This window comes from Apodemus sylvaticus, chromosome 10 (assembly GCF_947179515.1).
Source record: "Apodemus sylvaticus chromosome 10, mApoSyl1.1, whole genome shotgun sequence".
Taxonomy (NCBI): Eukaryota; Metazoa; Chordata; class Mammalia; order Rodentia; family Muridae; genus Apodemus; species Apodemus sylvaticus.
The window spans coordinates 4,083,588-4,096,659 of NC_067481.1; the positions used below are offsets into that span (position 1 = coordinate 4,083,588).

General features: G+C 54.0%; 1 protein-coding gene across 1 annotated transcript; it reads left to right on the forward strand.

The window, feature by feature from the left end:
* Window positions 1-2,135: 2,135 nt before the first annotated feature.
* On the forward strand, window positions 2,136-11,879 carry Lgals3bp (galectin 3 binding protein). The gene is made up of 6 exons (XM_052195642.1): window positions 2,136-2,377; window positions 4,410-4,483; window positions 5,550-5,741; window positions 5,876-6,007; window positions 7,180-7,432; window positions 10,498-11,879. Exons 2-6 carry the CDS (start codon window positions 4,432-4,434, stop codon window positions 11,591-11,593), a joined length of 1,725 nt encoding a protein of 574 aa, XP_052051602.1. The 5' UTR covers window positions 2,136-2,377; window positions 4,410-4,431; the 3' UTR covers window positions 11,594-11,879.
* The last annotated feature ends 1,193 nt before the right edge of the window (window positions 11,880-13,072 follow it).

Genomic DNA, 13,072 nt, shown 5'->3' on the forward strand with positions numbered 1-13,072 from the left:
ACTTCACATCCCAGGGAGCCAGTCCTTGCGTGTCCGACCCCTGAGCTCTGGGGCTCCATGCTTTTCGCTGAGCCCAAAGGAGCTGTACCCCAGAACTCCCTGCAGCTTTCAAACAGTACTGCCCCTCTCCCACAGGCTGATGTGGACATGGGTGTCTTCATGGGTAATTCTCCTCCAGGCCAGCTCAGATGTAGCTGCACTGACTGAGGACTCCCCAAGTAGAAACCAAGACCTGGGTTTCTTGTGGAGGAAGGGGAATGGGTATAAGCCAGGCAGAGCCTGTGGTAGTCCGAACCCTAGAGGGTCAGTCACTGGGCCATCGGGAGATTGCATTACTGAGTCAGTTGTGTATGCGAGCCAGTATATCCCCTCCCCAGCTACTGCCTGGGTTTTGTTCTTCAGGGCCTTGGAGACTTCCTCCCTGTTATCATACCTGGGACAGAGAGCTCAAAGCACAGGATAAAAGGATTTGCCAGACCAGAAATGGTTTAAAAGTTTTAATAAAGAACAGACACTTGGGAGGTGGTGCTGGAGAGATGGCTCAGCTGCTAAAGAATACTCCTTGTGCAGATCCCTAGTATGATTCCCAGCACCCACGTGCCGGCTCACAACCACCTGTAACTCTAGCTCTGGAAACCCGATGCCCTGGCCACAATAATGCACACACACATAAATGAATCCTTAAAAAAAAAAAAAAATAGACAACAAGAAACACAGGAGGTGAATTCCTCAGCCATACACCTGGAAAGGGACAGGGTGATTCCGTACCAATTCTAGGTCACCTGGCTTTGCCCCCTGGGCCATTTGTGCCAGACCTTTTGAATAGCGTTCAAGAGGATAGTTGGGTGTCTTGAGCTGGGAAACCTTACGGTGCTGGCAGCCATTGGGGAGCTGCAGGGAGCCATTGGGCATTAGGCCACTGTATAAACTTATCTTAAAGCTGGGGAAATTTGCCCTTTTTTTTAAATTTTAAAGTATTTTACATATTTGGATGTTTTGTCTGCATGTATGTATGTGCAGCATGTGTGCCTGGTAACCATAGAGATCAGGAGAGGCCATTATATCCTTCAAAACTGGCATTGTGGGTGATCGTAAGCGACCACGTGGGTGTTTCAAACGGAACCTGGGTCCTTTGCAGAGCAACAAGTGTCGCTAACCACTGATCCATCTCCCTAGTCCTCTTTGAATTTTATATAATATTTTACATTTATTTACTGTGTGTGTCTACATGCACGTACATACACGCCACGGTACACACGTGTAGATCAAGACAGCTCACAGGAGTCAGTTTTCTCCCACAGCGAGTTCCAGGGATCAAACTCGTAATGTCAAGATTGGTGCATGTGCCTTTGCCTGCTGAGCCATTTTTGTTGGTGGTGGTTTTGTTGTTTTGGGATTTTTGTTTTGGTTTGGTTTGGTTTTGTTCTTTTGAATTTTTTTTTCCTTCAAGACAGGCTTTCTCTGTAGCCCTGACCGACCTAGAAATCACTATGTAAACCAGACTAGTTTCTAACTCACAGAGATCCACCTGCCTCTGCCTCCATGCCCAATTAGCCCTGCTTTTAAAAAAAAAAAAAGGTATTGTAGAAACCTTTAAGATTTAATTTTTAAGATTATATGTGTGTATCCATGAGCACACTTGGGTGTGGGCACTCAGCTAAAGGCTGCTCTGAGCCAACCAACATGGGTGTTGGGCATTGAACTCAGGTCCCCCGTAAAAGCACCACCAAGCCACCTTAGCCCCCCCCCCCCACTTCCTGCTTTTGGCCTTTATATCTCTATTCCTGTCCTGACATACCTTCTGTGACTCACATACCTTCTCTCTGAACACAGTAGGCTTGTGCACAAGCGCAGCCAGCCTCCCCAGGTCCAGAAAGGATTGTACGGCCCACATCCACGCCCACTGGCACACTGTCTGACCCAAGCAGCTGCTCTAGGCCCACCTGCAGCGTCTTTCCACCAACCACCAGGGTGCCTGGCTGGCCCGCCTGGACGTGTATCTGTCCCACCATCCCCCCAAGCTGCCCCCCAGGGTGCCTGCCTGGCCGGCCCAGACGTGCATCTGTTCAACCCCAACACTGTTGTTTTATCAGCTCAGCGTAGGGCACTTGGGTGCCTGCCATCCGCACGGCAGACCAGCATGCAGAAGGCTGTTAGCCTTGTCTACAGCCAACCCCAGAAGCAGCCTCTGTCATGTGTTTTCTGGAAATCGAAACTGGACTAGGTTTACAAAGCATTTCCTGGGACGAGGCTGAGGAAAACCACGTGTGGTGGAGCCTTTCTCGGCTGAACAGTCTACAGAAAGCTTCCTGTTGCAGCCAGTCAGCCAGGAGGCTCCAGGACCACCTGCAGCAGCTGCCTGGTCACTTGCTCCCAGGTGAGTCCCCACTCTACACAGCGTGATTTCTGGCAGGCCAGAGCATAGGAGCACCTAGACCTGCAGGCCCCTAGACAGTTGGGCAGGATGTCCACTGAGTGGACAGCTGAAGGGGCAAGTGGCTTATAGTTCATCCCTTGGCCTCCTCCTGTGGATTCTCACCCAGGACTAAACCTACCTACACAGTGGTACCGAATGGGCCAGCATAGGCAGGCTTGTCCCATCTTCCCACACAAAGGAGTCAGGCAGAAACAGCCTCTGTCTGTCATCCAGTGGACAGCAGCATCCACATACCCTGCAATGTTCCCAAGGCCTAGAGTTCCTGACCCAGCATGGACAACCCTATGACCACAGCTCATAGTCAATCGACGGAGCAGGCACCCAGTGCAGTTTGCCTGGGACTCAGGTTTCCTGGAGCCCAGGCCTCCTTGGGATAAAACTGGGGTGGTGCCTCGGCACACAGGTGTGGGGCCCCTGGCTCCCTCAGCCTCTGCCAGGGTCCTCGTGATAGAAGGTGGCCAGCCCCCGGGCAGACCCTAACCTGGGCCCACTAGCTGTGTGATCTAGAGTCAGGTGGCTCTCTAGCTTCAGTTCCACTTGGGAAGTTTATTGCTCTGGATCTAAGCATGGCTGGGTGCAGAGGGCTGAACCAGTGGGGTGGGGGAGGGGGAACCGCACTAAGGGCCAAGCTTCCTGCCCATCAGTGTTTTATAGGATTCAACGGTCAAGGCTTATGCCCAGAAAGCTCCCCTGATAGCCAGACTCAGCCACCCATCCTCCATGGCCCAATTAAAGTCACAATAGTAGAAAGCAGAAAAGGGAGATGTATTTAGTGAGGCCACACACACTGAGAAGAGTCTAGTGGCTTCCCCATTAGTGGCCCAGAGTCTGTTAGGGGATATTAACCTGAGGCTTACAAAGAGGTATGCATAGTTAACTGGCTGGCCCTTTGCCTGGGCTGTAAATCCCCAAGTGGGCTGTCATTTCCTGGAGACAAGCTTCCCCTGTGGCCATCACCAGGCAACAGCCGTCTCCTTTCAGCATGAGACTCCCAGGGGAATTCCAGTTCTGTCTTGCCTCAATAGCCGGATAGCCAAAGGGAAGGTCACAAGTCTGTCCTAGAATATCTTCACCCCTGCTAAGATGGCTACACATGCCCTGGACCCCTGAGGGCTTGCTCATGCCACTCTGGTGCAGAATGTCTGGGGTGAGGGTTGGTGGGTGGGAGAGGGTTGGGGTGGGGGATAATCCCGGTGTTTCTTCTGGTCCTGGGATACCTCTACTGCTGGTCTCTGGGCCCCTGGTCTGAGGAACGAACAATTTGAGGTTTCCAGTTCCTGCCCAGGAGGCAGAGCTCTGTAGCACCGTCCACTACCAGCCCACTACCAGCTGCCTGCTGGGACTAGAATGAGTCTACCAGGCCTGCTGCATTTGATTCTGTGGGTCACCCCCCTCCTTGCAAGGCCTGAGGGACAGTGCCTGGGTAGGGCACATCTTACAGACAAGAAAGAGTCTAAATATTGAGTCCTTGTGTGTCAGCACCTTAGTGGTTGACCCTGACCTACCCCCCCCCCCCACTCATTCCCAGGTCATGAATGTCATGAAGTCCCAGACCCTTCTGCTCTGTCTCTGTCGCTTACTCCTGAGAGTCCCTTGTTCCAACCTCATCTACAATGCCCTCCCAGACCGGCTTATCTTGTGCCTTTGGGGAACACCCTGAAGGGGACTGCTGCCTAAAGATAGGGCCAACTGTCAAGGGACAGCCTCTTGTCTGTTTCCTGGGTCCTCGTTGCCCAGAGCCCTCAACCTACCTGCCTCATCTGGGGACTCTTACTGACCTGAAGGTCATCCCGCAGGGCATGTGTGTGAGAGAGGCCTTCATGAGAGCCACCACATAGCCATCTGGGCCTTACACAGGAGGACCACCCTCAACACTATCCTGTCCTCCGCAAGCACGACCGGGGACCGTGGAACTGTCAGCCTTCCACGGAGAACTGCTGCCAGTCTGACTTTGTTGTTTCGTCTGCCGCAGGGTCGGGCTTCTAGACCAGGCAATGGCTCTCCTGTGGCTCCTCTCTGTGTGCTTGCTGGTTCCAGGGACTCAAGGTGAGTCCTGTGCACAGGAAGGTCCACAACAGAAGTCAGGGGTGCTGTGCCTTCTTCTGTGGGTCACTCCCCTCTGCCTTGCAGAAAAGTCAGGTGGCATCCCGCAAGGCGCCGTGTCTCGGGATTCTCTCCCGTGTGGAGTGGAAGGTCTAAGGACACAAGTTAGGATGGCAGAGAGTCCCTGGGGGCGGAGGGGCAGTTCACACACTGCATTGTGGGTCTGAGAACCTTGCCCATCATAGACCCTCAGCTGGGTTATCCCTCTCTAGCATGGGTGACCCCAATTCAAGCACCCAGCTGGCCCTGTGAGCATGGCCAGAGACGGGGGTCCCAGAGAGCGGGGAGCAGAGCTCTCTTGGTTGCCTGTGCCTGAGTGCGGACTGTCTCCCATCCAGGGTTGTCTGCCTTAGGCAGACGCTGTAGGGATGAGGTGGAAATTGTATGTGTGAGTTGGGACCAGCACTGTGTGTCCCGCAACTCTCTTACAGTGGGACCCCACACCACAGCTCCCTCAGCCCCATACTTTGGGGGGAACAAGCAACATTGCAATGTCCCATTGTTGAGTAGGGACCCCAAGGATGAGACAGTTGGCACTGGGTTGTCAGGACATCACCCATTGTAAGCCAAGGTGAATCTGCTCTCTGCCTGTGTCTAGGAACCCAGGGCCTACCTTCTCCCTTAGGCCTGTGTTCCCGAGAGCCAGCAAGGAGCCTCTTCCAGTTCAGTCTGTAGGCTGGGAGCCAAGGTGCCCTTGGAGCGAAAGACCCAGAGCTGAGAGTTAGAAAGGCCCTGGCCTCTGTGGGATTATCAAAGCTTTCACCCCTCCTCAAAGGGTAACCTTACACACACGCGCACGTGCACATGCACAGGCGCGCGCGCACACGCACACACACACACACACACACACAGCACTCGGAGAGGGTTCAAGAGCAGCTCCAGAAGGCCACTCCACCCCACTTAGAGTGACCTTTGCCCAATAAGAGAGAGCACAGAGCATTGAGTTCATGGGGAGTGGACATCAAACCAGGCTCGCCCTCCTCCCAGCTGACCTCCCCTCTCCCGACAGGTACAGAAGATGGAGCCATGCGCCTGGTTAACGGGGCCTCAGCCAGTGAGGGCCGCGTGGAGATCTTCTACAGAGGCCAGTGGGGGACAGTGTGTGACAACCTCTGGAACCTTCTGGATGCCCATGTCGTTTGCCGGGCCCTAGGCTATGAGAACGCCACCCAAGCACTGGGCAGAGCTGCCTTCGGGCCAGGTATGGCTGAAGTCCCTGAATGACATGCTTTAGCATCCCCTCCTGTGCCGGCGAGCAGCCCTGGCACTGGAGGGGATGCTGAAGATCCAGTTCCTGCTCCGGTGAGGCCCCTAGCTTTCGTTTTGTGCCTGCAGGTCACGGACCGATCATGCTGGATGAGGTGGAATGTTCAGGGACGGAGCCCTCGCTGGCCAACTGCAGCTCCCTGGGCTGGATGGTGAGCCACTGTGGGCACGAGAAGGACGCAGGCGTGGTCTGCTCCAACGGTGAGCTGCCCTGGCCCTCCCAGCATCTAGGGGAAGTGGCGGCCATGCCCATGCCTGTACCAGCACCCCTGTGTAAACAGAGTCGAAAGTGGCACTCTGGCTGTGACCAGGAGCTCACCTCCTCCAAGAGAGCCCCTGTGTCACCCAGGTCAGAGAAGCTTCTCCAGCAGGGCAGTGGGTTATGGGCAAGGGACTGTATCCCATGTACAGACCACACCGTGTGCTGGAGGGTTGGCTCTCTAAGGGTTACTATGCTGACACATTACATAGCACCCCTCTGCACAGGGTGTGTGTAATGACATAGTGATTCTCCGCTATGTTCAAGGACCCTGGTGCCCAAAGCCCTACCTGCCAAACCCTGACCCTATCAAAACTCTTCATCTCCAGCGCCTGAGCCCTGGTGGGAGCTTTTCTTCCTGGCTGCCATCTGTGACTTCCTCTTGGGGTGTGGGGGGGGGGGCGGGGGAGGTCCTAGGACACACCCCTTTGTCCTGAGTTGGATTGCTGAGGCCTGAGGTCAAGGTCAGACAGGCTTGGGTACCAGCTGATCTGAGGTGGAGGGCCCAGACGGTGAGCTGCATGAGTGTGACTGAGCAGTGCAGGCATCTGGGAGCGCAGGAGGCCCCACTGGCTGGGGAACAACGTGAAACGGAGCCTGGAGGGGGCAGCTACGATGGCCTGGGGCTGTGGTGTGAGGAGACACAAGGAGCCAGCCCACCCACTCCAAATGTGAACATCAAGCCAAACCTTTACAGAGCAACACATGGTGTGGTGTGTTGTTCTGGATTCGGGAGGCAGGGGATGCCCTGAGATGTGCCATAGCTCCCTTCAGGGCTCATCTGTCCCCTTGGAACTGGGAACCGTCAAGTTTTAATGTAAGGTTGCAGTGGAACCCTAACTTATCAGGCTGCTCACTGGACATAGAAGGGTGGCCTCTGCAGTTACTGGGGGCGGGGGTTGTGAAGAATGGGCACAGCCTTAGGGGTCAGTGTCTCCTCTAGAGAAAGTGCCTGAGTGGGGTACAGAGAGCCAGCCTCTGAGTACAGCAGAGCCAGGTCCCAAGATGTCTGGTTCAGATGAGGATCCTGGGGGTCAAATGGAACTCAAAGTCACGGAGAGGATATTCCACAAAGCCCATGTCCTCACACAGCAGCTGCCTCTGTCCATCCCAGATACCACAGGTGTTCACATCCTGGACCTCTCTGGAGAGCTCCCAGACGCCCTGGGCCAGATCTTTGACAGCCAGCAGGGCTGCGACCTGTTCATCCAGGTGACAGGACAGGGGCATGGGGACCTGAGCCTCTGTGCCCACACACTGATCCTACGCACCAACCCTGAGGCCCAGGCGCTGTGGCAGGTGGTGGGCAGCAGCGTCATCATGAGAGTGGATGCTGAGTGCATGCCTGTCGTCAGAGACTTCCTCAGGTAAGCCAAGGCTTCAGCTCTGGGAGTGCCTGGGCTGCAGGCTCCTCCTTACCTCTAGTGCATCCACCGTGCCAGGGTGGAGCTGCAAAGTAGCAGGTGTCCCATACACTCAGGCACACACACACACACACACCTATGCAGCCCCCACACATGCACTCACATATCACACAGCCACGTGCCCGCTTCTTCACAATGCGCTCATCTGCCCTTGCAGACAAATGGTCACGAATTCTCACCTCTATCTGCAGAATCCCATGGACATTCGTCTGAATGCTTGCTGCACCGGTGTGAACACACATTCACACCTAAATGCTCCCTGCACTTGCATGGAAGCATCGAACACTCAAACGTCTGGATACTCACTCACTACCTCTGCATGCACACACACACACACACACACACACACACACACACACTCATGTATCCCAACACTTCCTGCACTTGCATAAACACATGTGCATCCATCTGAACCTTACTTTCGTGTGTGCCTGTCTGTCTACTTGTCTTAGTCACTGTTCTATAGCTATGAAGTGACACAGTGACCAAGGTAACTCTTCAAATGAGTTCATTTAATTGAGCTTAGGCTTCAGAGGTTTAGTCCATTTTCACCATGGCAGGGAGCCTGGCAGCGCACAGGCAGGCGCTGGGGTGGGAGCTGAGAGCTTTACATCCTGATCCCAGGGCAGAGAGACTAGGGCTTCTAAAATCCCAAAGCCCACCCCCACCTCCAACAAGGCCACACCTCCTAATCCTTCTAATCCTCCCAAACAGTTCCACTCCACAGCAACTAAGCATCCAGATATTTGAGCCCTCAGGGACCATAACTAATCAAACCATGGCTCTGTTCTCATATACAAGCATCTATGCACACTGAAGTGATGTGCACACATGCACCCCATGCACACTGAAGTGATGTGCGCACACGAACCCCATGCACACTGAAGTGATGTGCACACATGCACCCCACACACACTGAAGTGATGTGTACACATGCACCCCACACACACTGAAGTGATGTGTACACATGCACCCCACACACACTGAAGTGATGTGTACACATGCACCCCACACACACTGAAGTGATGTGCACACATGCACCCCATGCACACTGAAGTGATGTGTGCACACGAACCCCATGCACACTGAAGTGATGTGCACACATGCACCCCACGCACACTGAAGTGATGTGTACACATGCACCCCACACACACTGAAGTGATGTGCACACATGCACCCCATGCACACTGAAGTGATGTGCACACATGCACCCCACGCACACTGAAGTGATGTGTACACATGCACCCCACACACACTGAAGTGATGTGCACACATGCACCCTATGCACACTGAAGTGATGTGCAAACATTCACCCCATACACACTGAAGTGATATGCACACACACATCCCATGTACACCAAAGTGATGTGCAAACACACATCCCATGTACACCAAAGTGATGTGCACATGCACTCTCACCCACATTCAGTGCATGCAAACGCATGCATTTTTCACTATACAACTCTAAATATCCTCTCCAAATCACCACACCCTGCTGTAAGAGGTTTTTGATTCCCCAACCCAGAACTTCACAGGCTTGTGTTTTGAAAGCAGTGACTTGCCGGGCGGTGGTGGCACATGCCTGTGATCCCAGCACACTGGGAGGCAGAGGCAGGCAGATTTCTGAGTTTGAGGCCAGCCTGGTCTACAGAGTGAGTTCCAGGACAGCCAGGGCTAGGACAGAGTTTCAGGACAGAGAAACCCTGTCTTGAAAAAACCAAATCCAAAAAAAAAAAAACAAACAAACAAACAAAGCAAAACAAAACAAAACAAAAAACAGAAAGGCAGAACATTTATTAAAAGTATTCTCTTTCACTCTTAAGACATGGAGCTTTATATAATGGAACATGACATTTATGAGAACAATACTGGCAATTAAACCCAGATTAAAACCATTTGCTTCTAGCTGAGAGTGCAAAACAGGCAAGGATTCTGTGTCTTGCTGGTGAAGCTGATGTCTAAGACACAGTGGGAGGGGGCAGATGCCATCTCTGTCTTCCTACACCTCTGTCCCCACCCCCAGCTATGGCCTGAGGTCGGGGCTCTGTGCCCTCTCCCTCTTCCCTCTCCCTCTCTACTCCCCCCCTCTCAGCCCCTTGAGCTTCCCTCTGCAGTCATGCACCCTCCAGCTGTCCCTCAAGCCACTTGGTGCTGCTAGCTTTTCCCACTCTGGACATGTGTTCTTTACTTGGAAAGGATGGGCAGTGAGGCATACCCACCCTGATGTCTGAAACGTGAGACTGAGTGAGCGAGGCATGGGGAGGCACTGGCTGTGGGTGGCTCCTTTCAGCCTTCCTTGGCACATAGAGCTGCCAGCAGTCCAAGGGACCACTCTGGAGTGGGAGGAGGATCAGAAGCTAATGCCAGTCATCCTTCTTCCTGGTCCTCCTTCAGCAGCAGTGGGAGCTCAGTGGTAGCATCCTACTATCCCATGCCCTCCGTATGAGGTGATTTCGTGAAGGGTCTATTGCCACTTGTGTAGATTGGGTCAGGCCAGAGGAGAGAGCTGCCCTCCCCGCCTCCGGGGTGCTGTGAAGTCAGTGGCTGGGACCTCAGACCTGTTTGAACACTGTGCACAAAGAGAGAGGATGTCACTGTAGCCTCGGTAGGCTGACCTTCACATGGTTCATAGTCACAGGGAAGCAGAAATAAGGTGGCTGAGGAGCCGTTGTCCCCTGACTAGGAGTAGATACTTGGGGAGAGGGGTTACCACAGGAACCCAGCAGGGGACCCATGCCTAGTCTTCTGCTGACCAAGGCTCCCAATGACAGCAGAGACCAGGAGATGGTGGGAATTCCTCCAGTGAGGGTGTTCACATACAAGGAAGAAAGTGGCTGTGGTAGTCTTTGCCAACAGTTATTCACCTGACATCAGAAAGTTGTCACCAGTTGGTGTGAGACTGAGGGTGACAGATTGTGGAGGCGGGGGGGGGGGGGGAGCAGCAGGCCAGGCATACCCACTGTGCAGCAGAGCTAGCTCTAGACACCTCGCTTCCCTCCCACCCTCAGGTACTTTTACTCCCGAAGAATCGAGGTCAGCATGTCTTCTGTCAAGTGCTTGCACAAGCTAGCCTCTGCCTATGGGGCCACAGAGCTTCAGAACTACTGTGGATGGCTTTTTGCCACCCTCCTCCCCCAGGATCCTACTTTCCATACGCCCTTGGACCTTTACGCATATGCGAGGGCCACCGGGGACTCCGTGCTGGAAGATCTGTGTGTGCAGTTCCTGGCCTGGAACTTTGAGCCTCTGACACAGGCTGAGGCCTGGTGGGCTGTTCCCACCACCTTGATCCAGGCTCTCCTCCCCAAGAGCGAGCTGACTGTATCTAGTGAGCTGGATTTGCTGAAGGCAGTGGACCAGTGGAGCACGGTGACCAACGCATCCCACAAGGATATAGAGCACCTGGTAGGCCAGGTCCGCTTCCCCATGATGCTGCCCCAGGAGCTGTTTGAGCTGCAGTTCAACCTGTCCTTGTACCAAGGTCACCAGGCACTGTTCCAGAGGAAGATCATGCAGGCCCTGGAGTTCCACACAGTGCCTCTCGAAGTGCTGGCCAAGTACAGAGGCCTGAACCTCACTGAGGACATCTACAAGCCCCGACTATACACCTCCTCCACCTGGAGTAACGTGGTGATGCCCCAGGCCTGGAGGGCACAAAGATATAACGACAATCAGTTCTACAAGTACAGCTATGGCTCCAAACCCCGGTACAACAGCTACCAGTACTTCCAGACCCCACAACACCCCAGCTTCCTCTTCAAGGACAAGCTGATCTCCTGGTCAGCCACCTACCTCCCCACCATCCAGAGCTGCTGGAACTATGGCTTCTCGTGTACCTCTGACGAGCTCCCTGTCCTGGGCCTCACCACATCCAGCTACTCCGACCCGACTATTGGCTACGAGAACAAGGCACTGATCCTCTGTGGAGGCTACAGCGTGGTGGATGTCACCAGTTTTGAAGGCTCTAAGGCTCCTATTCCTGGTACCCAGGAGACCAACAGCTCCAAGAGCCCCTCCCTCTTTCCCTGTGCCTCGGGGGCCTTCAGCAGCTTCCGCGTGGTCATCCGCCCCTTCTACCTCACTAACTCCACTGACATGGTGTAGATGGTGCATCTCAGCGGTGGGGGCTCACACAGCCCTGCGTCCCCTCCTTGGCCTCCGGCCTCTTTGTAAGCACCTCCAGCAGCCTGCCACCAGATTTCCCTCAGCTTCCACTGGGCTTTAAAATGTTCTAGAAGGCTTCAGCCAGCACTCACTCTAGACCGAGAGGCCCATGGCCCCATAGCAGGCACAAGCAGGTTCCGTGAGGTCCTCTGGGATTTCCTATGCCTACTGCAGTAGCCCCATCTGTCACAGTCACTAATCTGAAATTATTAAAGCCAAGTGTGCTCACAATGTTTGTTCATTTATGCAGGGGGTGTCATTGGTTCTCTCCAGTGTTTGGAGGACAGGTGAGCTGGGTTCCAGGGGACAGGGAGTGCAATTGTGAGCCCATCCGGGAGACTGACCGTAACAAGTCAACATCCCGACTCTGGCCCAGGACCACCACGGAGGGACAGAGTGGGATGCAGCCATGGCTGTTGAGCTGGTGAGCTCAGGGCTGCTCCTACTGAGACTGGGCGTCTCTGAGAAGGGGCTGCCGGACTTGGACTCAGAGGCTAAAGAGCAGCAGGGGGGAGAGCAGGGAACGTGTAGGAAGAAGTAAGGGGGATCGCGACCGGCTGATCCTCCAGGAGCTCTCAAACTAGTGCCAGGGCAGAGGGACAAAGACAGCCCAGTGTCTGTAAGAGTGGTTAAGCGGAGAGACTCTGGATACATCAGTAGATATTCAGTAACTCACAGCAGAAGACAGCGAGGATGGGAATCAGGCAGAAGAGGAATGCTGGGTGCTGGGTGACCTGTGGAACCTGGGAGCAGGCTTAGAGGATCTGGGGACATCCCTTGAGAGTGTAATTTTTCAGACCTGAGCAGTGGATGCCCATCCCCACCTCCTTTGTGGCCAAAAAGAAGTGTTTGTGTATATCTGAGTTTGCCCAGTGCAGGAGATGTCTTCAGGGGCTCAATTCCAAGTGGAGCCTTCCACTTCTGCCAGCTTTTCCAGGACCACATAACTATATATGCTCCCCCTACCTGGCTCGCTAGTACCCACCTTTTGGGTTAAGGAGTCCTAAGGGTAACATATATGCCAGGCAATCTAGGCAACCACACAACCCCATGACCCCATAGTCACCAAGTTGCTCCTCTCCCCCTACTGTGTGTGTGTGTGTGTGTGTGTGTGTGTGAGTGTGTGTTCCAGCTGATGAAAGCCAGAGGTTATCCCTAGGTCTCATTTCTCAAGATCAAGAGGTCATCCACATTGGTCACAATCTAGAACCATTGAGGAAAGAAGAGTCTCAATGATGGATTGTCTGCACTGGGTTGGCTTGTGTGCATGTCTGTGAGTTAATTGTTGTGGGAAGCCCCAGCCCACTGTGGGCAGCACCATTCCCTAGGCAAGGGGTCCTCACCAGTAAATGGGAGGGAAGCGACTGATCCAAGAACGAGCAAGGGAACGTCTGCGCATCTGTTCCTCTCTGATGTGAC